This window comes from Alexandromys fortis, unplaced genomic scaffold (assembly GCF_014885135.2).
Source record: "Alexandromys fortis isolate MF-2015 unplaced genomic scaffold, M_Fortis_MF-2015_v1.1 scaffold_5, whole genome shotgun sequence".
Classification (NCBI taxonomy): Eukaryota; Metazoa; Chordata; class Mammalia; order Rodentia; family Cricetidae; genus Alexandromys; species Alexandromys fortis.
In genome coordinates this window covers 8,248,071-8,272,835 of record NW_026067924.1, presented here as the reverse complement: position 1 = coordinate 8,272,835, position 24,765 = coordinate 8,248,071, and the positions used below count along the sequence as shown (strand labels likewise).

Sequence of the window (24,765 nt, the reverse complement as noted above, 5' to 3'; positions counted from 1 at the left end):
AACTTCCTCAAAAATCCAAGAAGGAAATAATATTAACTGAGTTAGCAGGAAATGCAAGCAAGTGACTTCCAAAAAAATATGAGAAATGACAGAAACAGCTGACTGCCTGGATAGTCACTCAAAGTTCCACTGCAACATTGGGGCATCTATCTTTAGCCTATAGGCCTAGTATATATCATAGACTTTTCTGTGAAGCAGGATATTCTGAAGGGCTATCCCTCCTTGTCTTGATAATGTTTGACAGCCAATTTCTCTTGTGTCCTGCTTGTCCAATTAGGACAGCCAGCATACTGTCAGCATTTCAGATAAGAGCACTTCTTGCTCAGTGGTTTACTTTTGCCACAAAGAAAAATAAACTCCATGTGGAGTTTCTTTGATGCCCATTATCTTCTCCAAAGTAGATTGGTGCTGCCAGGAGCAGACATATCTCATTGTCATAAAAAAGAGTCTATATTAGTAAAACATCTTAAATGCCATATTCTGCAGATCTCTGAAGTGTTTGAAGATGATCTGTCTATCTAAAAGTTATCTTTTTTGACCTTGAAAACATATCTAATGTGACAACAAGTTCAATTATAACAGGTGACTATTTACTAACCTACATTTTCTTATTATCTTATACAGTTGTTAACAATAAATTTAAAAGTCTAGAAATTAAAGACTACTTTGTTAAATGAGTTGTATAGGTACAATACCTTGAACAAGATTAGAAATGTATATACAGTATGTTTTTAAAAAATTAATTTCAAATTTGTATCAATATACAAAATTTGTATAAAATATACAAAAGTCCAATCCAATGTAGAATATTTAAAACTAATAGTTGGCTTTTTTAAAGTGAATCTAGTAATCTACCTTTGTATCTGATCATATCTATATCCTCCCTGTTTTTATTTCAGAGTAGATTTAATAATCTACCCTTTTATCATATGATATCTATGTTCCCCATTTTTCTTTTCAAAACATGGCTCCTGCCTGTACCTCCACCATGAAGCTAGACTTTCAGAAAGCTAAAGCATGGGGCAGAGCCAGCCACAAAAGCCTCAGCTTTAATCTTAACCATGCTTTTTAACAGATAAAGACTCATGTGCTCAGAAAAAGATAGATCTATACAGTAAAGACAGATTCAAACAGAAGAATAAACTTCTAAATGGTTTACAGTGTGTTTTAAAATATGCATAGTCTTAGGAGAGAAAAGAAAAAGAATAGAGAAATTCATTTAAAAAAAAAGATATAGAGGAGCAAGGCGTGGTGGCACACCCCTTTAATACCAGAAATTGGGAGGCAGACCTTTGTGAATTCAAGCCCAGACTGGTCTACAAAGTGGGTTCCAGTATAGCCAAATATACACAGAGAAACTCTGTCTCAAAAAACTAAAAACTAAAAATAAAAAATAGAGTTTAAAAAAAGAAAGAAAAATACACAATACATAGAGACTCTGGATACTGTGTTATTGTGTTGTCTTTGAATTATCTGACTGCTAAGAAATGAGCAACAGCTGCTGAAAGAAATTTGACTATAAATGATGCTGGATTAATCCAACTGATATATTTTGAAAATGCCTTAACTTCAAAATTTAAGTCAAAGATATATTGCTTTGGAAAAGAGAATCTGATTTTTTTTCCACAGGAAATGAGAGGCTGTGGATTTATTCTTGGTTAAGAAAAATAAGATTTAATCAAGAAAGACCCTCTGAAAAATGTTCAGTGGGAACGATTGGTCCAGACAATCCTATGTTTCAGAGAACCTCTATTGCAGTTTCCTCCAAGTTCTACATCCAGAACAGCTTCAAGACTGATGGCAGAGGTAATTCAGGCTCACAGAATGGTCAGGACTTGACCTTAATCCTAAATTTTCTCAGGGTCCCTCAAAGATTACCAGTGCTCCCAATCAGCAGGAAGTATCCTAGAAAACTTCTCTCACATTTGCCCCCCCAAAACGGATTGTGGATGTTTGCCTTTGTTTAGAGTGTTGGTTGCAAGTTGTTATGGGTAATGATCAGGAAAAAAGCTAAACAAGAGATTAGATTCAGTGTTTTTGTTTTGAAAAGGGGCATCAATCACTAATTAAGAAAATGCCCTACAGTTGAATCTTATAGAGGCAATTTTCTCAACTAAGGTTCCCTCCTTTCAGACAACTCCAGATTGTGTTATTGTCATAAAACTAGCCAGGATATTCACCTTCTCAATAATGGTAGTCAACAACAAGCAAAAATTGAAAAATGGTTGTTTTCTCAAGAGTACAACAGTGAATGTGCTTTTCTTTTCTTTTTTTTCCTCCTTGTAATTTTTACACTCTTTTTTTCCATGTTGGTAACCAGTCTTATCCAGGGCCCTGTATATGATAGCCAGTAGACAGAGCTATAGCCCAGCCCACTAACAGTGATTACTTATGTCTTGACAATTACTTTTTGCTATTTTAGGCTGTCTCTAATTGAACAGTTCAGAGGGCATTTGAACTTCGCAGCCCTACACAGTAAGTTACCACCTGGAAGACAGGAAGAGAGATTTCCCAATGTTGATAGCCACATTGTCCATCTATGCTACTGTACTAGAGGTTTCTTAGCTAAATGTTTTTCATGACCAGAGTTTCCATTATTTCTTTTGAATTATTCCCTCACATGTAAAACCTAAGTTAAATTTAGAGAATCCTGTTATTATGAAGTTTTAAGAGTATCCTTAGCCATGAGGTTGTGTGTGATTCCACTCTTTATGCTGTGAATATGTTTTATTACCATTGGTTAATAAAGAAGATTCTTTGGGCCAATATCAAGGAAGAATATAATCAGGCTGCAAGATATATATAGAGAGGGGGCAGAGTTAGAGAGATGCCATATAGCTGCTGAAGGAGACAGACATGCCCCCAGAACTTTCCCAGTAAACCACGAGCCTCATTGTAATACACAGAATAATAGAAATGGGTTAATTTAAGATGTAAGAGCTTGACAGAAATACACATAAGCTATTGGACAAACAGTATTGTAATTAATATAGTTTCTGTCTGATTATTTTGGGTCTCGGCAGCTGAGAAACAAATGAGCAGCCTCTGCCTACAGAATGGTGCATCAATGTGAGTTGACTATATCCACCTAAAACTTGAGAGAGCTTGAAAAGAAATTCTAGACAGAAAAGAACAGAGTTTAGTTTAACTTCTTGATAGTCACATTTTTTTTTTTCTGGAAAGACTTTGTTTGCTAGCAGTGAGCAGAGGTGGGGCTCCTCTAAGAGAAGGGCTAACTGACTCAGTGGTAGCAACAAAAATTGGGTGGCTCCTTTAAAAAGGCTTCCTGGTTCATGTTTGATGCATGAACAGCTCTGGCTTTTTCAGGAGACCAAGGGGTTGGGTTTGTGAGCAGAGTGCTACAACTTACTTAGTGGCAACATAGGCCCACTGTGTGCCTGGAAATGGGGCTGTGAGCATGGCTCGCAGAGCTGCCACTGAATGGACCTCCACCATGTTGGACTGAGTAGAGTGAAAAGGCAAAGCAGTCTTAGTCCTAGCCACACTGCTTAGCATTTTAAGAAGTGCTCCTGGACAGAAATGATACAAAGGCATTCCACTGGGCTCCTTTTATGAATGGGGACCTTTTCCATGGTGAGCTGGGCAGTGTCTCAATGTCACAGTGCTTTAGGTGTTTATGTCGTATTTGGTAGAACATCTGTGTAGGACTCAGATCTTGATGATCATAGAGATATCTCATTATTTTGCTGAGGAATAAGCATTACAGTCTATTTTCTCTTCTTGAGACTAGCTATCTGTGCAAGAGAGGCAGGGGTCACTATGGGGTCAAACCTCTCAGGTTCTAAGCCTGTTTTTTTTTTTTTTTTCAAAAGTGAAATTCTCTACGGTTGTATCACTCCACCCTAAGACATACTGAAGGCAGAGTTCGTTATGGTTAATAGTTTCTAATCCTATTCAGAGACAGCAGTCGCCTGCATCTAACTCCAGGCTGCACCGAGCCAAAAGCAACCTTGTTCTGAGGTTAAATAACTTACAAAACTATCATTCCAGAACAACATCCACATTCCCCCCAATAAATCAGCCAAGTTGAATCATTGGAAAAAGTAAAACTGTCTTTAGGAGCTCCTTCAAAACTTAGTAGAGGCAATGCCAAAGAACCTTTGGACGGTTATAGGTTATAACAAACCTTTGTTTGTTATAGGTTAAGGTACTTTAAGGGTTAAAAGCTCAAGAACACTTGAGAAGTATAAATTAACTGTCTCAGAAGCCTAGAGATCAGGTAAGGATACTAGGTAAAAAGATCCCTAGCACCTGAAAGCAGATATTAAAGTTTAAAGCGATGGCTAATGTCCCTGAGCCAGCACAATCTTACTGCTTTTAACCACATTGTTCTATTTACAAATAAAGACTCAGGAGACGGAAGAAATAGTCTTTCCCAGAGAAAAACACAACATTGGTTATCCAATACTAAATGGTCAGCCCTGAAAACATACACACAGGTAACATTATACAGACTGAGCAAGTGGTATTTATGTATTTAGAAATACACACACAAACAACAATTAAGAAAAAGGAGGTTCTGAATCTGGAAGAGGGCAGGGAGGGGTAGATTGGAGGGTTTGGAGGGAGAAACAGAAAAGGAAAATAATATGATTATATTATAATCTCAAAATATAGAATAACTAATCTTTAAACATAAAAATTACGAGTTTATTTTCTAAAGTCTGATAGTGTAGGAGTTGGTCAGGGGCATCTCATAAAGTATTTTCTCTCCAAGTAACAGAAGTCTTTGCTATGATGTCTTTTTCCAGTATGTGAAATCATCTGGTTCTAAGCTTTTATGTCTTTAGTTTCTCCTTTCTCAGAAGCTCACTGTGGAAAGAACCTATAACCACTTCTAAATTGTTGCCATATTTTCAAGTCCCTTACAGTAGTAGATGTCTCTTTTTAATAGAGATGGTGGATACTTGATTTTTATGAAATATTTAGTACTCTTTTTTAGAAGCTAATGGGTGTTTTTGAGATGTGGTAGATCTTAAAAGCACTAATGGAAGTGTCTTGGGCTAAGGAGCTGAAACCGTTAGCCAGTTTCGACAATTAATGCCATCAGTCTTGCTGGTCAGCAATCTAGAGAACCAAAGATGACAGAAACAATGAAAGTTCTGTGTAATAAGGTAAATTTTACAAATTGGTTTAAATATTTGTTATTTAGCAAGAATGTACTAAAATGGTTAATCCTTTGTAAAGGATTCCTCCTGTTGGTATGGTAGTGTTTGTCTGGTTAGCCAAAGTTTTACTGAATTTCAGAAAGAATATAAACAGCATTTGGATAAAAACCAAACACAGCATTTTAGGTGGTTCACCTAGTAAAATGATAAAACTAAAATTCTTTGTTCTTGGAGTCAGCTGTCTTTCAATCTTAAGGACAGACTTCTTGTGGGACATTTGATCACACTGTAAAAATGTGTCATTATTTTATTCTGACTGCTTTAATAAAGATCTGAACACCAAATAACTAGGCAGGCAAAGATAGGCAGGATTTCTGGGGAGAGAAAGGAACTCGGGGGAAGAATCAGAGAGGGAGAGATTTGCTTGGGAGATGCAGAGAGTTTTGAGCATACAGTATGAAGGAGAGGTAATGAGCCATGCGACAGAATGTAGATTAATATAAAAGGGTAAATTTAAGTTCTAAGAACTAATTGAGAACAAGCCTAAGTTAAGGCCAATCATTCGTAATTAATAAAAAGTCTCTGTGTCATTTGGGAACTGGCAGTCCAAAGAAAGTCTTACTACATTTGACGGCCAACATGGGGGCCATGCATATATCAACATAGGGTCTAAGAAAGCTGAAAAAAGTTCCGAACACAGAGCCAGACAGGCTTCCTAATAACTGCAGTCCCTCAAGCAGCCCCAGTGCTCCCGGCATACAAGGTGTAGCTCCTTAAGAGGCCCTGTGGTGCAGCTGAGCACTTGAGCAGGAAATGTGGTGCATTGAGGGAGAGGTTACGCTTTGTTTCCACAGAAAACTAAAAGCTATGGATTTCTTCAAAATTAACGAAGATCAGATTTGACTGGGGAGACCTCCCGAAAATCTTGACTGAAAACCTGCAAGACAGGTGACATATATGCTGGTCCCTCGACATGGAAACAGCTGGGACTGGAAGAAACCAGATAAATCTTATTGGCTACAGAGCCCTTGTGACTTATTACATGCCATTCTTTCATGTGAAGTGGATGCAGATTTATATTACAGTTTGGTTTTGCAGCCAAAACAGACTATATTATAAAGTTGAGAGGCCTTTCACCTTCTCAAATACAGAACAGAAAATCATCTTGAACTGATCTGCGCATGCCACATATCCCACGCTTGTGTTAATGCAGATGTATATGATACCTTCAAAAGTTTGTGTATTTTTTAAAAAAAAAAAATGACCATACACCAATGAAGACAGATAGCCTGGATGATCCATCCTCTCAGAATTTCTTTGTTGCAGTTTCCAGAATAGCAGCAACTTCACAGCAGTCAGCTAAGATGATTCAACCTCACAGACTGCTTCAGCCAGGACTTCAGAAAGTCCCTTCCCTTTCCCATCACACATGAGTTAGATAACAAACAATACAGCTAGCTCACCCAGGACTTAACTATTATCTCAATTTTCTCAGGGTCCCCTAAAGATGTTGTTGACCCCAAACAATAGGAAGAGATTTTAAGAACATGACACCCACATTCTCAAGAGGTGGGGTGGGTGGGTTTTGGTCATTCAATGGTTTTCACATAAGAGTATTACCAGATTAGATATAAAGATTTTAAAAGAATGTACATTACAGGAACCACAGAAAAAAAGAAAGCAAATTCTCAGAGAAAACCATGCCCCTGAGACAGGTCTTTCTGTTTTGATTTTTTGTTATTTTCATATCTGCTGGGGGAAGTTACTTGGTCTTATCTTACGGGTCATTTGTGTGATATCATATCTGGGTAGACAGGAAGCATCCAGCTCGTCATCCTGATAAGCATTTACACTAGCCTTCGTCCTCCTGGTCACTTGAATGAGGCCCCATGAGTATTGGGGACTTATGCTCGCTGATAAGACATCACATGTTCCTGAGTCAGTCCCCAAGCAGACAGGTTAAAATTGTTAAAGGGTGGGGATTTTTGTTTTATTCTTGGCCTTTCTGTATTTAGATTTCCCCCTGGCAGAGTCACAAGGGAAATGGCTGACAAGAGATTAAAGTCTTCTTCTCTAGAACTGAGATGGGGTTTAAGATAGGGGGAGAAACAGGCCTGGGTGGCATTGTTGGTCTGTCATAGGATGGTAGGATCTGGAGGCATAAAAGGCATGAGCTGCATTTGAAAGGGGGAGGGATGGTTGTCAAAATCGACACTGTAAGACCTCTAGAAGTTTTTGAAGTGTCACATAGGAACTGATGCTGATGGCAATAGTTGATGTTCTTGGGACCACATCTGGTGCTTAACGCCCTGTCGTATGAGAGATAGTTCCATCCCAGAAGGCTAAAGAAGCAAGAAACAAAAAAGAATTATGCCAACAAGCAGACCCGAGAGAAGTAGTATTAGGAAATCCAGTCCACGTGCCCTTCCATAGCAGCCAGGCCTCCGAGACCAACTTTCTAAAGTCACTTGTTTTAGTCAATCTTCCGCTGTCCTTGACTAGTTGACAGATGAATCATTCCTCGTCCAGGGCCAGGAAGTACACCCATACTCACCCTTGCCCTGGGCTGCCACAAGCATGTGAAGGACACAGAAGTTAAGGAATCCTATCGAGGCAAGGGAATCACCCTGGTCCTGAAGGCCTCAAGGAACGCTGAGATATGGTCTAGTCCCAAGACTAATTCAGCCACTAAAAAAGCCAACGCAGGTCCACTCAACTCCTGTCTCCACTCCTGCCAAAATGACTAGTTCCTATAGGTGGGGTTTCATCACCTGAGCAGCTCTCTTAGTTTAAGAGATCCTTAAAACGTGGGCTTGGGGGAGGTTGGTTGCAGGGGTAACGTGTGTAGGAGTGCATCTGCCTGCACAGATTTGTGACACACCCCATGTCCAGAACAGAAACAGAGGGAAAGGGGAGCTTTGCTCCCTGAGCTGAGTCCCAGCACTGTGCCTCTCCTTGCCCCAGTTTGGAACCTGAGCTGCCTACAGACACTGTCTGAGGCTGTCCTCATGGCCCCTTCCCCAAGAGACCTGCACTGCATGTATTCTCTCACGAAAGTGAGATGAGATGTCAATGCAGCTAGTGGTGAAGACATGAAGACACCACTTCTCTTGTGTCAGGATACATGGCTGACAGAAGAAAGCCATGAGGCCCGCCAGCAGGGATGAGCTCTGTAGCCAGCAATGCCACAAACCCACAGAAGTGCAAAACCAGAAAAAGCCCTCCCACGAGATAGGCACACAGTTCTGAAGGTGAGGTGTCATAAAACCTTTTATTTCAAAATTGTCATTGTACTCGATGAGGTCATTAAATCACAGGCAAACCATGGAGAACGGGTAAAAGACTGATAGAAACACCTTTTCTTCATGGAGAGGAGAACCGGCCACAGAACAGAATCCCATTGGTCTTAACATGCTGAATGAAGAAGAGGAAGGGGCGGTCGGCACAGAAGCGGGGAGTGTACAATGGTGACCCCAGAATGAAAACGGCAGCTGTAGCAGCCGCAGCCTCTGTGCCCTCCTCATTGACCTCCATAGAGGACTTATGCACAACCTTGGACAGAGACAAGCCTTGCTTGGAAGATATTCCAGAAAAGTCTGCCCCATTATCAAAGGCATCAGTCATGCCCAGCTTGCATAGGAAGTCCTTCATGTCATAATTCTCCTCCAGTTTAAACCGTGGGAGGAAAACCTCCACCTTTTGTTCTTGCATCTTGTCCAGCCTTGTCCACTCTATGAATTTCTCATAAGTTATTTCCTTTTCCACCTAGAAGAGAGGTGGACACTTTAGGACAATGTTGTCACCCGGGGCACTTGAGACGATGGGGAGGCTCTACACTGCCCAGGGATGTGTGGCTTTAAGTTAATATAGTAGTTGGGAGAGGTAGGGTTCAGCTCAGTGGTGAGTGTTTGTCAAGCAGGCTCCAGGCTCTGAGTTCCACCCCAGCCTCAAAAAAGAATGGAAGGTAAAAACATGGTCATGGGAGCCCGGGAGAGCTCCTCCAATAGAAACATAAATGCCACTCAATTTTTCTCTTACAGCTCCACGAAGGCTCCTTACCATTCTCAAGTCAATGTGTTCATCTGGAAGCACGATGATCATGTTCAGCTCATTGCCAGCATAGGGAATTAACAAAATTTTGGTGGATATCTCTTCCACATAGCTCATCTTAAAAGTAGACTTCTTAAACATCATTTGCACAGGTTTTTCCTCATTCTGTAAAGGGTGGATAAGTATCAAGTTGAAACAAGTCAAACTGGGTAAATCCAACAGGGGAAGATAGTCACTGTCCCCGGAAGCATTTTCTTGGTTAGACTCCTAGAACAATCTGTCAGTCCCTCAACTTCTGGAACAGTTCAGATTTTACATGTCCCTAAAGACCCATTTTTCAAGACTTGATTCTCAGAGTGGAGCTTTTGAAGGCGAAGGAATCTTTAAGAGGTGGAGCCTAGAGGATGGTTGTTGAGATCACTGAGATGCACCCTAGAAAGGGATTATCAACTGGGCTATGTTGATTCTTTCCATATTAGTTGTTGTGTCAGAGAGCTGAATGACCCAGTCTCCAAACACCTGAGATATCCCAGCCCAAAACTTTTTTCTCTCGGGGTAACTCATTTAGCCTCATGAAACTGAACATAATTTCCAAATCACTATGCTGTCTATGCCCAGCGTCCCCCTGAACTCTGGAAAATCGCATTTTACAGTCAATTTGAGTCTTTCAGTCTGATACAAATCCCCACCACAGGCGTAGGTCTGAGTTTACATTCCCTTGCAAATTTGCTCTCCATACAATTTTGCTTGTCCTAGGTTGATCACAATGTTCTTTCCCATTGCCAAAACCATCCTGTATCCTTTCTCTTGCTAAAATCTGCGTGTCCTTGACTCCTATCTGCCTCGCACACCCTCCAATAACTCAATAATAAATAATACTGGCTCCACCATAATCTGGCTTGTTTTTTTTTTAACCCCTGCTGCCATCAGCATACCCTCAGCACCTCAGTCATAATTCCCAGCACAGTGCAAGTCAGACATCACTCTAGCCGGACACCCTTGTGTGGTGCAGCTCTGGCAGGAGCAAACCCCTAACCTATCTGGAATCACGTTAAGAGCCTCCTGCTTTCTCTTCTATTGGCCTCTTAACATGCTCTCTCACCCCTGCTCCGCTTTAGTGATGGGGTTACTTCTGGATTGGTGGTTAGCTACCTTAATCTCTCTTCTAATCCATGAACTCCTCCTGAGAACCCGGAACAGAACTACATCCTGGTATGTGTCTGCTCACATACCGTAATCTTCCCATGAAGATTTCCTCTGTAGCGCTCTTCTTCAGCCACACCCCAAGCACAGCATCCTGTGTGTCACCTCCTTTGTATGTCTTTAGAGCCCTTCCACCAACCACTGTGTTGTCACCAGTGCTTCTATCGAAGTTTCCTCCTCCCGGAAAACTTAGCCTCATGAGGGCAGCACACACAGCCAGTTAATATCTGCTGCACAGTAGGCTCTCAAGCAACATCTGCTGATTACATAAGTAGCAAACCAATTAGCAGCAACACTAAGTGCCGGGCAAGATGAACACCTTACCAGAAAGTAACTATAGTTGTAGTCAGCATAGAGCCAGCCGGGGAGCACACCCTATTCAACAATCCTTCTTGGTTTCTGATCCCTCTGTGGTTTAAGTCTAGAATGTCTTGTGACAGGCATGACCCTTTGCAGTCCCACTTCTCTGGCACAGCACACCATTCTGAGCGAATGAAACACATTTCTGTGATCGGTGCATCCTGTCTCCCTGAACTAGCCTTGAGCCAAGTGATCTGCTACCCTTCTTCTCACTCATGCCCTTGACTCCAATCAGCATACTTTATCCATAATTGACCACAATTCATGCACTCCTGCTTGGTTCTGCGGCTCACACACTTTCTGTCACAGTCATTTATAAATGAATAAGGTTAAATGTGTAACATAAAAGTCTGTCTAGGAAAATGGTTATGGGCTAAATTTGGTATACAGAGTGCTAAACTTTGCTTTGGACAATTTCTCCCCACATACCTCCAGGATCCAAAGCCTCTAATCATGCAATATGGAAAGACCCAATCTTAGCAAGTTAATGCTTCACTAATTGTGTGTATAAGTTGCATACCATTCGGAAATATGGAATTAAAATGCAAGCCCAGATCACCTCAAATTCTATGTCTTTGGAAGGCCTGCCACATGCACACCACAGATTCCAGTAACACTCATGGCAGACAGAGCCCAGTCTTTCTCTACTGATGAGACAAGAAGACAAGACAGATGACTTCACAACTCTGCACTTAGCAGAAGCAACATTAAACAGTTCCATTTATACAATATCCCGGAGATGACTCAGAAGGAGAAGTTATTAGCTCCCCATCTCTGTCCTTTCCCTGGACTATAAAGTCAGAGTCTAAGCCATCTTGGAAGCATGAGGGAACAAGCCCATGCCAAGGATGGCAAAGCAAGAACAGAGAACCAGTTTCCAGAAGCATCACCCCAGTGCATAGCCATTACAGGATCTATCCATCTCCTGCCCTCTTAATAAATGATTAACTTGTATAAGTTCAGCTACAATGATCTGGTGTTTGCCTTTTGTGTGTTTGTCTGTAATTCTGTGCTTCTCCCATCAGAGTAAGACTGAGTTTCACACACTGCTTAAGTGTTTACTGAGCACCAACCATGAGCCAGGCATTCATTAGACAGTTTTCTGCCCTCTGCTGTTTTTCCAGCAGGGGGAGAATGGTTATTTTCCCACTGCAATGTTTTGTGGCACCAGCTGGAGTTGTGGTCCTCTGAAGGAGGGAGAAGACACGAGACAGCACTTCTATCTAGGAAGACACTGAAAAGAAAGGACTGCGCACCACTGAAGGGATCTCCAGGAATGCGCTGCTTTCAGGGTCACAAAGAGCCTGAGACAGCACATCTGGATTTCAGGCCTTCCTATCTCCAGAGTCATAGGATAGACTGTTTCAAGTACACGGCAGAGCTCTGACATCAGGTTTGTCTCAGCAGCTGCCAGTGACACCATGGTCAGTGACAGAAGCAGGGCCATGCAGACTGCAGGCACCAGTGACAACAAGCAGAAGGAAAGGGGAAGAGAAAGTCTCAAAGATGTGAGAGGGAGCTCTAGCTGCAGAGCTGCCCAGAGACATGAGGGGCATGGGCTACATGAGGCAGCATCCTTGTGTTTCAGAAGCCAGTGTGAACAGGGGACCTTGCCCTCGAGTCTCCTCTGTTACTGCTCTGTGTTTACCTTGGTGACTTTGAAAGGCATCTCCCGGGTGTCCTCTTTGTTAAACTGCTTCTCCCAGTTTCCTTTGAAGTAAATGGCATTTACAAGGACCAGAACAGTGTTTGGTTTCACCATATCCTGATCTAGCATCTCTTTAATTTTATCTGAAAGGAAGGATTAACAAGCCAGTTAACTAAAAGAATTGGCTAAAGTAAAAAAACAGTAAACTAATCTGGGAAGAACAACTTCGCTCTTTGAATGACCATAGTAGATGCCAACAGGTGCAACACGTGCAACACGAAAGGGATAATTGGTGTCTGTAGCTTTACAGGCCATTCTACGACAGAATGGTTATAAGTTCATATTTTTAAAATTGTTGAAGTAGGGCTGGAGAGATGACTCAGCAGTTATGAGTTCTCAGCATCCACAATGGATAGCTCCCAAATGTCAGTAAGTCCAGTTCCAGGTAATCTAACACCGCCTTCTGGCCTCAGCAGGCAACCTACACACATTGGCATACATTCAGAGACACACATTCATATAGATAAATAAAAACTATATATATAGCCAGGCGGTGGTGACGCTCGCCTTTAATTCCAGCACTTAGGAGGCAGTGGCAGAGGCAGGTGAATCTCAGTGAGTTCAAGGTCAGCCTGGTCTTCATAGCTAGTTCCAGGACAGCCAGGATTGTTACACAGAGAAACCCTGCCTCAAAAAAACAAAATATATAAATAATATATGTATGAATATACAAATGAAGCAACAGATGTATTTATCCTGATCTTAACATTACAGAGTACATGTGTATTAAAAAAAAATCACACAGAAGCCCCACAAGTTTATATAATATTCTGTATCCATTTAAAAAATAAATTTAAAGTGAAAGAGTTTTTATAAAATATGCCCTACAAATATAAAGCACAGGCTACAAGCAGACGTTCAAATGGCGGTGGGCCCAAGCACCTGGAATGATGCAGAAAAACCATAGGACACAGACAGCCCCAGACAGGGAGGAGCTGCAACACAAGCCTTCTACACTTTGCTTGTGAAAATCATAACAGTGACAACAATGGGGGGGGATAAGAAGAGAGGGAAATAGAATAGGAAAGACGGGAGACTGAGTGGCTCTGGAAGAGATGTATTAAACCTTGAGAGAGAGAAAGAGCACAGGTACTTTTCTAAATGCAGGAAACGGGTGTGCAAGCTATCAAGAAGCAGATTTACAAAATGTGCGAACACTTAGAGGGAAGCTTTTTAAACTGTGGGTGTGACAGACTTGAGACTGAACGTGGGGTCAGTAGCCAAACTTGAACAGTTAAAGCCTTCTGAGTCTGTAGCCGCCAAAACTCCATCCGAACTCCAATGCCCGATGAACCTAAAGTGCTTCTGGCTGTGGCTCCCCACCCTGCTTCGTACCACTTCCCCGTGGTCTCGGTCCCGAGCATACATGAGCACTTTGTACCACACATGACATCACAGTCACACTACAAAGCGCAGGACCAACAAACACTGCACAAAACATCATGCTGGAGACCGTCGTGTTAGGAATGCAGCATTTGTGATCTACAGTCAGAGTTTCCTGATCTTATAGAGACAGAATGGCTTCGTTGTGAAAAACGGACTCAATATTTTCCTGCTTCCATTCTCAGCAGGTAAGTATATCAGATTAATATCTCTGGATTAGGCTGTATCAGATAAACGTATCCATCTCATTAGTATACAAGTTTTATTTCATCTTTAATAAATTAAAAAAGTGTATGTATATAGATGAAATTGTTTTAAAATAAATTTCTATAGACTTGTTACCAATACATGATCACCTGTGCATATACACATATATACATATATACACACATATACCCTCCAGGTATATTAAAAGTTCTCAAGGCAAAAGGAGTTGTAGTAGAAAATTTTAAGAAGCTTTGATTTAGAACTGAAGAAGTTGGACCAATTGCAGAATGTTTGCCTAGTGTGTGCAGGGCTCTGGGTTCAACCCAGAGCATGGCAAGAAGGAGAAGAAGCAGAAACAGAGGAGTCTGACTTAAAGAACAAAAAGACATTCCTGTTTCTATCTGCTGCTTTTGTGAAGGGGCTAACAAGACAACTACTCAAGGCATATGAGGGCAAGACAGGTGGCTTGGCAGGTGAAGGTACTTTCCACCAAGTCTGAAGACCCACATAGAATCCCCAGAAACCCACACGGGAGAAAGAGAGAAACATTCCTGCGGGTTGTCCTCTGACCTCCACACACACACACACACACACACACACACACACACACACACACACACACCACAAGACCAATAGATAAATAAGTGTGATTTTTACAACACACTGAAATGGTTAATAGGGTCTGAGGGGCAGAGGTCCTGCTCAGCATGCTCAGGGCCCTGGATTCAAGTCCCAGCTCTGAAAACAAACAGAACAGAACAACTCTGTGTTCACCTTCTGTCTTTTTGGCGACCCAGGTGTTGATGTGCTGTCGGGACTGCTCTGTGTCACCCTTAAAGTCCAGCTCTTCCATCTCTGCTTCGTAGAACTTGCGGCAGGAATCTTTAAAAGACTGAGAAGAGCAACACGATTACACAGCCATGAAAGGGATCAGCACCAACAACCTTCTTCCTTGATGCGCAAAAGCAGAAAAGCAAATTTTTATGATTACAGATGTGACTTGCAAATGAATACGTGGGAGGAGTATAAAATCCAGCCTTCCTGCATCCAGCTTTCTTTAACCACAGTTTATTAATGAGGTAGGATGGTGGCTGGTGGACCGAGTACCACTGAAAAGCATGATGAACAGCTGCATCCTTGTAGCTGAGGCTCAAGGAGGTATCTGGGAAGATGCTCAGATGCAGTACTTAAACAGCTGTCACTCTCATAGTCCACCACATGGGCAGAGGGAGGCTTAACCCCATGAGAGCTACAGCATCTCTGCACTGTGCACAGGCTGGACCTTCTACCACAGTTTTCCACACTAACAGAAATACAAAAGTGCATCATTTGAAATAGTGTCACCTAAAGCTGCAGAACACCAGGGAATGGCCATGGAAGATATAACACTGAATACTTCATTTTAATTTATTTTATTTCATGATATGGAATTTGTCCATAGTCTCCCTCTCAGGAAGGTTATTTTCAGGGAGTGATCAATTCACAAAAACACAGTGCATACTGGGATGGGGTTCAGTGGTGTACCACGGACGTGGAGGACCAGCCTGGCAAGCACAAGGTCTTAAAGGGAACCAAACTCCAGAACCAGAAGACAAACAAGTTCAAGCCATTTTCTGATATGTTCTGTAAAATGACAATGACATTGATGACCTCCCACATTCTGCCATGTTGTTGCAACAGAAAACTGCATACAGTGTAAATGGGCTGAAACTCCCTCTGTGTTGACGTGTATATGGAATATATTTATATATTTATATGTTATACTTATACAAAATATTTATAATTTTATAAAATATGTAATTTTAGATAAAATACAGATATATATTCTATAATATACAAATATAATTATATGACAATATAATTAAATGTATTCTATGTTGTGATTTATATATAATATATTATACATTATATTTTATATATTATAACATATACATTGTATCTCAATATTTATATCAAACAGCTCACCGCTCCATATTTAATTCCTTTTTGAGAGAACTATTTTTAATTTGTGTGATTATATGTGGCAAATAAATGTGCATTTCATATGGGTACGTGAATAGTTGCTGCAGAAATGCATGTGAGTGTGTAGAAGTCTAGGTATTAGCTAGGCTCCAGCCTGCCGTCTCTTAATACCACATACTTACTGCCAAGATATCAAAAGTCTTTTCCCCGAAGAGCTTGTTGGCTGTTTTGAGCAAGTACTGTGTACCAGTCTTGTTCACTTCGGTGAGAAGTGACTGGAAGCCCTGGTGGACATCTCCACCTCCATTGCCGCTGTATTTATCCAAAGAGAGTGCCTGAAATCAGCAGATTAAAACACAGCTTCAGCAGGCCCAGCTATAGAGAATGAGTCAACACTAAATCTATCCTCAAAACCTTATAGATCCTTCCTGCCACTCAAAGAGCCACCCAATCAAAGATGAAAGTACCTAGACTGTTCCCTCCCCAGGGTCCTCCCCTGAACTGTGTCAGCCCTGGTCTGAGCAGAAATGGCCCTTCACAAGACCAGCTCTTCCTTTCCACTAACTGTGCTCTGGCTTCAAGCACGGCTACCAGCCAGACCTGCTAAGTGCAGTCAGTTCTGACCTCAGATCACGCTGTGTCCTCCCTGCTCTAGAGTCTGGACTGGACCCAGCACTGTCTGCCCAACAGAATGTAGGAGAGGGACCCTGTTCCAGGCTGGGGCTTTAAAAGGCCTGGCGGCTGCCACATTTATAATCTTATTTCCAGGCACCATGGTGGAAGGAAATCCAAGCCTGGAAGTAACTGCACCACATACAGCATCTTGAAAGAGAAGCAAGATCCCAGCCAACAGTGAGCACCTGGGTGCCAGACCTTAGATACAATTCCATAGATCTTCAAAGCCTCTGAAAACGCTATGCAAATGACTTCAGCTGCTCCCATAGGAAACAGGTAAACTGCCTATTAGTAGCTGTAACAGCTTGGAACCAAAAGAGAAAGAGAAAGTTTAAACAAAAGGCAAGCCTCCACGCCCTAACTCTCACCAGTGAGGAGGAAGGCTGAGGAAGAAACAAATTTTTGTCTTGTAAAATTAGAAGGGTGCTGTGAAGAACTAACCCTTATGTCATCTGCAAGACCACTGTGAAATGTGGGGGACCAGCTCGACTGACACTCCATGGTATTCAGCTGCTGTGGTGCTGCCTACCTGAATCATCTGGCTTGCAGTGTTTCCCTTTGCCCCCATGAAGACCATGGCCAGGGATGAGGAGATGCTCAAGGGTGAGAAAAACACATTTTTAGAGCTGTTTTCACCCAGGATTTTCAAAAGATTTAAGGCAAAGGTGCCATTTGCTTCCCGAAGAGGATCCATGATAGCGAGCCTGGAACGAGGAATTAAAATCAGTATCACATAAATACGGCTGATGTGCGGGCTGCATCTCCACTCTCACTCACACAGAGATGCTGGGGCTCAGTGGACAAAGAAATCCCCACCTGGGAAATAAGTGCAGGAAGTGATACCACCCGGCTGGGCTAACTCGGGTCAGTACCCGACCCACCAGCCAGGACATCCACAAGTGCAGCAGTGCAGCCTGGGAGCAGGCAGCTCTAGAAGCAGGGCCTGTTAGCTCTGACATCATCGTACACAGTTGCCAAATTCCTTTTCCCCAGTTAGACAGTACAACATTCTATGATTTCCCATCAGCTCCCCTGATGCTGGGAACTCAGAGCATGGGAAAGGAAAGTAACAGGCTGCAGAAAAGAGAAGGTGCCCAGTTTCAGTGATGAGAACAGAATACCTTGCGCAGCTTTATACTATGGCTGTGGACAGCGAGGCGGGACTATAAACAACATTCTTTGGGCCCTAGGTGGTGGCACACACCTTTAATCACAATACAAGGGAGGTAGATCTCTGAGTATGAGGCTAGCCTGCCCTCGATATATCCTCCCTCTGCCTCGGGCTCCTGAGTACTGGGATTACAAGTGTACAGCACTACTCCTGGCTTCTCCCAATATTTCCTATTTGTTATTGATTTCTCTCTGCCCATTCTACATGTGCAATCCATGAGAACAGACACGCAGACATAGGGAGCCAGGTGAACTTGGTTTATGGAGCTGAGTGTGGCACAAAGGTTCCCTCTCTGTGTTATGACACAAGCCACGGTGGATGCAGTTACTGAAGGTAGTCCAGAAATACAGGTCACTCCCCATGAAAACTGATAACATCAGCCATTCCTGTCACCTCACGTCCCAACACAAAAATCCTGAGTACATGACCTTAATCCAAAGTTACTCAGTACATCAAATACAAACCATAGTCCTAAACCATATCAGAAAGGTATAAACATCCTTTGGAATAGTCCTATCACAAAGTAACTGCCTCCCCACAACACACACACACACCTTGTCGAACTTCACCTAGAACCCTTCACAGCCCAGTATTCCAGATGATAAGAAAAGAACTTGAAGGTCAGGGCCACCAAAAGCAGCGGTTCCAGTAATTAACATTCCTGGTTCCCTACCCAGAAATGCCAGAAAGGAGCTCAAGTTTCTAATCTCCCTAGCCTGGAGGCTAGAAGGGACCAAACTCCAGTCCAAATACCAAATCCTTCGCAACAGCTGTGGAACTGGATCTCTAGGTGGTAAAAAGTGAGTTACATCTATTTCCAACTGCAGCCCATCTCCTAAATGATTTAATGCTGCCTCTTTGGAGGGAGAAATGTTGCAGCAGCTGTGGCCAGAGTTCTTTGTTAAATCCCATGACGGAAAAGCTGTTTCCTTCTGACCAAGGGAATGGACTCTACCTCTGGCCTGGGTGCATTAATGTTCCAAGTTACTCTAAAACAAAAGAGCTAATCACCTGGCTAAGAGACCACCTTTCCATTCCAGAGAGCATTCACCTAATGCCAAGCCAAATATACAGGAGAAATAATTATCCCCTTAAGGAGAGGGTGTACTTTCCCTTCTGGGAAACCCAGGCCTGGTACTGTTACTCCCAAGCTTCTATGGGACTCTGGTTGTTCTGCTCATTTTTCCTTTCTCGTCTTTTTTTTTTTTTTTTTTTTTGTCTTTTTCTTTCTGGTTCTAAGCCACACAACTTAAGTATGCCATCCCTGCTTCTGTGGAGTTTTTCACTTTTTCTCTGAAGCAATGCCCTTTCATTGCTGAACCTCCATTCCTAAACCAATCAGCCAGCGCAGCTTTTTCTTGGCCTCTTCCCCATCTCCCTATTCCCAGAAGCTGTTCTGGACCTTTTCTTCTAGACTCTAATAAAATCATCTTTGAAATTCTTTCTCAGTCTATTCTTGAAAAAAAAAAATTAAGGAATCTAAGAACCTGTAGAGGAGACCAGTTTTCCTAGAAACAGGTAGTATTCCTTCACTAACAATGACACTAGGGGAACACTAATTTTTCATGCTTTTAATTCTCAAAACAATTTTAATGAAAAAGAGGCCTATGACCCAGTGGCAGAGCACTTGCTTGGCAGAACCAGACTTGGGGTCCATCAACAAAACAAGGAGAAAGGGAGAGAAAAGCAACTCAGGACATCTGGTGTAGAAAACAATGTAACTCTTTTTTTTTGTGTGTTTGTTTGTTTGTTTTTGTGTTTTTCTTTTTTTGAAAAAGAAAACAAGCTATCTTTTTTCATTTTACACACCAATCCCAGTTCCCACTCCCTCCTCTCCTCCCACTCCCTCCACCCCACCCCAGCTCCCATCCACTCCTCAGAGAGGGAAAGGCACCTCATTTTAAGGAAGAACCAAGGCCCTCCCTACTATATCTAGGCTCAGCAAGGTATCCATCCAAAGAGAAGGGGTTCCCAAAAAGCCAGTACAATCAGTAGGGATAAATCCTGGTCCCACTGCCAGTCATTCTACAGTCTGCCCCAGCCCTACACCTGTCACCCACATTCAGAGGGATTAGTTTGGTCCTATGCTGGTTCCTTCCCTGTCCAGCAAGAGTTGGTGAGCTCCCATTAGCTCAGGTAATCTGTTTCAGTGGATGTCCCCATCATAGTCTTGACCTCTTTGCTCACGTTCTCACTCCTCCCTCTCTTAGAAAGAGATATATTGATTGAGGGAGCCAACATGGGGCTAGCAAGAAACCTGGAACTAGAGAAATTCCAAGGAATCCACAAGGATGACCCAGCTAAACAATAGAGGAGAGGGGGCCCAAACTGACTTTGCCCTGTAGTCAGACTGATGAATATCTTAAATATCACCATAGAACCTTCACCCAGCAACTGATAGAAAAAGAGGCCAAGACCCACAGCAGAGCACTGGGCTGAGCCCCCAAAGTACAGATGTAACTCATTTTTACCATGAAAACCAATTCCATATCAGCCATCCCTGTCACCTTGTGTCCCATCACTAAAATCCCTGATCACTAACCCAAAGTTACTCAGCACATCAAATATCACATCATAGTCCTAAACCACACCGGAAAGGTACGAACACCAAAACTTTTCCCATGCCCTCCTAGCCTGGCAGACACCAAATCACATAACACTTCACCCGACACGAGCTTAAGAAAAAAAAATACACTAAAAGATCTGGAAAGTCCCTCAAGAGGACTGAGGGTCTCCAAAGGCTATGGTCTGAGCCTAACTTTTTTTTTTTTTTTTTTTTTTTTTTGGTTTTTCGAGACAGGGTTTCTCTGTGGGTTTGGAGCCTGTCCTGGAACTAGGCTGGTCTCAAACTCACAGAGATCCGCCTGGCTCTGCCTCCCGAGTGCTGGGATTAAAGGCGTGGGCCACCGTCTTTCCAGCCTCACACATGACTCAGAAAGACCACCACTCACTCTAGGAAAAAAGATCGGACACCCTTGGCACAGACTCCCAGGCCTCTCTCTGGTCCCTACCCTATGCAATCCCAAAAAACCCTGTCACAAGTGTTAGAAGCCTGGGATCTCACCGCCTGAACAAGAAGGGTCACATGTGGCTTCCGGGTTCCCGCACAGGGACCAGGTCTTACACAAGCTACCTCCTCAATAGGTGCTGAGCCCGAGCACCTGAGTACCTAGCATTCCAGCAAGCCTGGATTACAAGGCCACGTTCCCAGTGAAGTCACGTGCCGCTGAGGCACCCATGCTGCTCCAGGAAAACCCAGCCAGGATCCTAGGGCTCTTGCGGTTCTCCCCACTCCCCTCCTGCCCATGACCACAGCCCAGTGCCCAGCACCAAAGCCTGCCCCTAGCAGAGCTTACCCTGGACTCTAGGATCAGTGGCCAGCCACGAACTGAGCAGAGATCTGAAGGAGCTGCTTGCTCCCTGGGCCTCCAATACCGGAGGGGTGGAGAGGTGGGTGGAGTCTGGAGCCCAAGGCACAGGCATGGGGTCAGGAACAGAAGACAGTAAAGCCAGGTGACCCAACCCAACAATGCAAGCAACCCTTCTTCTAGCTCCTGGCCACCCAGCCTGCAAGTTCTGCAGCTGATCTTTCTGGTGCTGAATGCCTTTACTGTCTGCAGGTGCTAGAAAAACAAGAACAAGAACAAATCCAGGTTGGAGTCTCTGGGTGGTTTCCTACACTGGACCAGAGTGAGGTCTCACCAACCTGTTCACTGTGCCTTCGACAAGACTGAATGACAGCCTTAGCAACACCGGAGTGTGCCAGCACTTAGTGGGCATAAATGGGACAGAGCAAAAGAGAAGATTAAAGTGAGAGAAAAGAAGACCTTTACTACTGAGGCTGGAGAGAGCACTTGTCTAGCCTGCACAGATAGATAGATAGATAGATAGATAGATAGATAGATAGATAGATAGATAGATAGATAGATAGATAGATAGATAGATAGATAGACAAACAAATAAGCAAATAAATAAGTGAATGGGTGCATAGATAGACAGATAGATAGATGATAGGTAGAGATAGATAGATAGATGATAGATAGATAGATAGATAGATAGATAGATAGATAGATAGATAGATAGATAGATAGATGATAGGAAACACAGATAGGTGTTCCACAATTCCACTACTACTTAATCTTAATCTTCTAGTCCAAAATAATTAGACACTGAAGAGCTGGTATTTTATCCAAATGATGATAAAAACCCTGTTTGCCATCTCACAGAGGTCTTGTTGAGGTGGAAGAAGACCTGGTGGGTAGAATGCCGGTCAGGTTTAAGGGTGAGGTCAACTCTGCCCTTTTTTTGCCTCGCCCTAAACCAAGGATTCCCAGCGATGACCATACTGACATTTGAGTTATATGTGTCTTGGTTGTGCAGGCTATCCTGACCTCATAGAATGTGGCAGTCTTTCTCTTAGGAATCCACGTGTGACCCCACCCGCCCTGACAGTGAGATCCCAGGCTCCTGACACAAATGCCACAGACTTTGGGATGTCGGAGGGCTGGAGCCAGAGAGAGGCCTGGTTGTCCGTGCCAAGGGTGTTGGATCTGCTTTTCCAGAGTCTCTTCTGGAATGTGCCTGGGTCTGTGTGAGTTGTGCGCTGTGGTCTGAAAAGTTAGACTCAAACGGATCCTCTCTGGAGACCTTCCATCTGTGAAGATAGACACTTCCATGAAGAACTTCCAAGATCTTTTTCCAGCGAGCCAACCCCCTACCTAGAAGATGCCAGCAGAAAACCAGGCCACCAGTCTAGCTGGGAGTTTTTACTTTTAAAGGACTGAAGCGTAAGGAATACTTAAAGAATGTCACTCCCATCTGCTTCTTGGATGCTCGTCTCTCTAACAATGTTTCTGGCTTATCCTTCCAGCATATCCTTAGGGGAAACACACTCTGTATGTATGCACACTAGAATTCTATAGACAACTCTAATTTCCATCTTTCCTACCAAGGAGTAGCATTTTGTTATCTGCCAATAGTTTTGTAAGTTGAATTTAAAACACATACACACAACACACACACGCGGGGGGGGGGGGTGTTTTGGAGATCCTTCTGATATGGTGAATAGAGCCCTTCCTTATTCTCTTTTCTGTCTGCACAGCACAGTATCCCTTTGTGTGCATATGGATCAGTTCCTTCGATTGTAGGTTTTTAAACAATAATGCTATCTGTGCCTAGTCTGGCATTGAATCCATAGATTGCTTTGGTAAGATTGCCAATTTTACTATGTTAATTCTGCCTACGCAAGAGCACGGGAGATCTTTCCACTTTCTGGCGTTTTCTTCAATTTCTTTCTTCAGTGATTTAAAGTACTTGTCATACAGGTCTTCCACTTGTTTTGTGTTAGAATTACTCCAAGATATTTTTTGCTATTAGTGGCTATTGTGAAGGGTAATGTTTCTCCGATTTCTTTCTCAGCCCTTTTATCATTCCCAACATGAGTGTTTAACACTGGCCATGCCCCCTTCAATTTGTTCTCCTTCTGCCAAAGGCTTCTATGGTCTTTCCAGCAAGTGACAACACAGCAGCAGAAACCCGTCACCTTTTTATTTGTAATGTTTATCAGTAATTGGGAAGTCGCCTTGTGATTATTCATGCGGCTGTGTTTATCTATATTCCTGTGAACAGCCTTAACATTTCCAACACTTAGGAGAAAGAGAGAGTATAGATCCAAAGAGGTATATGTGTCATACCATATGACAGGGCAAACAGATATATGGAAAAATGAGCTTTTCTCACTGGGCTGAGTCCCTCCTCACCCCACCTATCTGGCGTACACAAATTTGGCACACTTTTCTACACAGAGACTGTCTGAGGCGCATCCCTGCTGCCCACTCCTCAGAGCTTCACCTCACTGGCTTCAGTGGCTTTTTTAACTTACAGTGGAATAAGAACCCAATGCTACCAAAAGAAGCACTGTTTCTCTTCTCATGTCACAGGGGACACACAGCTGCCTGTGTTGGCAGCCACAGCGTCCTCCAGCAGGGTGAACTCTGTAGCTAGCAACACCACAACCCCCAGAAACGCAGTTTCAGATCATAGAAAAATCCTTGGGATGTAGAATGCACTTTATTTCAAAATTGTCATTGCACTTATGGATAAGGTCACTTAGGTCGCAGACAAACCATGGAGAAAGGATAAAAGACTGACAGGAACACCTTATCCTCAGGGAGAGGAGAACCGGCCACAGAACAGAATCCCATTGGTCTTAACATGCTGAATGAAGAAAAGGAAGGGGCGGTCGGCACAGAAACGAGGGGTGACACTGAGTGACCTCTTTGTCTTGTTGACATGTGTAGCAGCCGCAGCCTCTGTGCCCTCCTCATTGACCTCCACAAAGGACTTATGCACAACCTTTGACAGAAACAAGCCTTGCTTGGAAGATATTCCAGAAAAGTCTGCCCTGTCCTCAAAGGCATCCGTCATGCCCAGCTTGAACAGGAAGTCCTTCATGTCATAATTCTCCTCCAGTTTAAACCGTGGGAGGAAAACCTCCACCTTTTGTTCTTGCATCTTGTCCAGCCTCGTCCACTCTATGAACTTCTCATAAGTTATTTCCTTTTCCACCTAGAAGAGAGGTGGACACTTTAGGACAACGTTGTCACCCGGGGCACTTGAGACGATGGGGAGGGTCTACACTGCCCAGGGATGCGTGGCTTTAAGTTATTAAAGTAGCTGGGAGGGGCTAGGATTCAGCTCGGTGGTGAGTGTTTGTCAAGCAGGCTCCAGGCTCTGAGTTCCACCCCTGCCTCACAAATGAATGGAAGATAAAAACATGATCATGGGAGCCTAGGAAGCCACCCTTGCAGAAACACAAATGCCACTCTTTCTCCCTCACAGTTCCATCAAGGTCTCATGATCATTACCGTTTTCAGATCAACGTGCTCATCTGGAAGCATGATGATCATGTTCAGCTC

At 43.0% G+C, this 24,765-nt stretch overlaps 2 protein-coding genes across 2 annotated transcripts in view; both read right to left on the bottom strand.

Annotated features, from left to right (window-relative positions):
• Window positions 1–8,492: 8,492 nt before the first annotated feature.
• The window catches only part of LOC126501523 (serpin B6-like), a 125,024-nt gene continuing 108,751 nt past the window's right edge, over window positions 8,493–24,765 (bottom strand). Inside the window, exons 3-8 of the mRNA XM_050142224.1 lie at window positions 17,207–17,381; window positions 16,185–16,337; window positions 14,815–14,932; window positions 12,391–12,533; window positions 9,189–9,344; window positions 8,493–8,894 (exon numbers count right to left, since the gene is read on the bottom strand). Of these exons, the coding sequence (XP_049998181.1) occupies window positions 8,493–8,894; window positions 9,189–9,344; window positions 12,391–12,533; window positions 14,815–14,932; window positions 16,185–16,337; window positions 17,207–17,371 (1,137 nt within the window). The 5' untranslated portion in view covers window positions 17,372–17,381. The remainder of the gene's footprint in view (window positions 8,895–9,188; window positions 9,345–12,390; window positions 12,534–14,814; window positions 14,933–16,184; window positions 16,338–17,206; window positions 17,382–24,765) is intronic.
• Window positions 23,999–24,765, bottom strand: part of LOC126501521 (serpin B6) — a 110,135-nt gene continuing 109,368 nt past the window's right edge. The window contains exon 7 of the mRNA XM_050142216.1: window positions 23,999–24,415. Within this exon, the coding sequence (XP_049998173.1) occupies window positions 24,014–24,415 (402 nt within the window). The 3' untranslated portion in view covers window positions 23,999–24,013. The remainder of the gene's footprint in view (window positions 24,416–24,765) is intronic.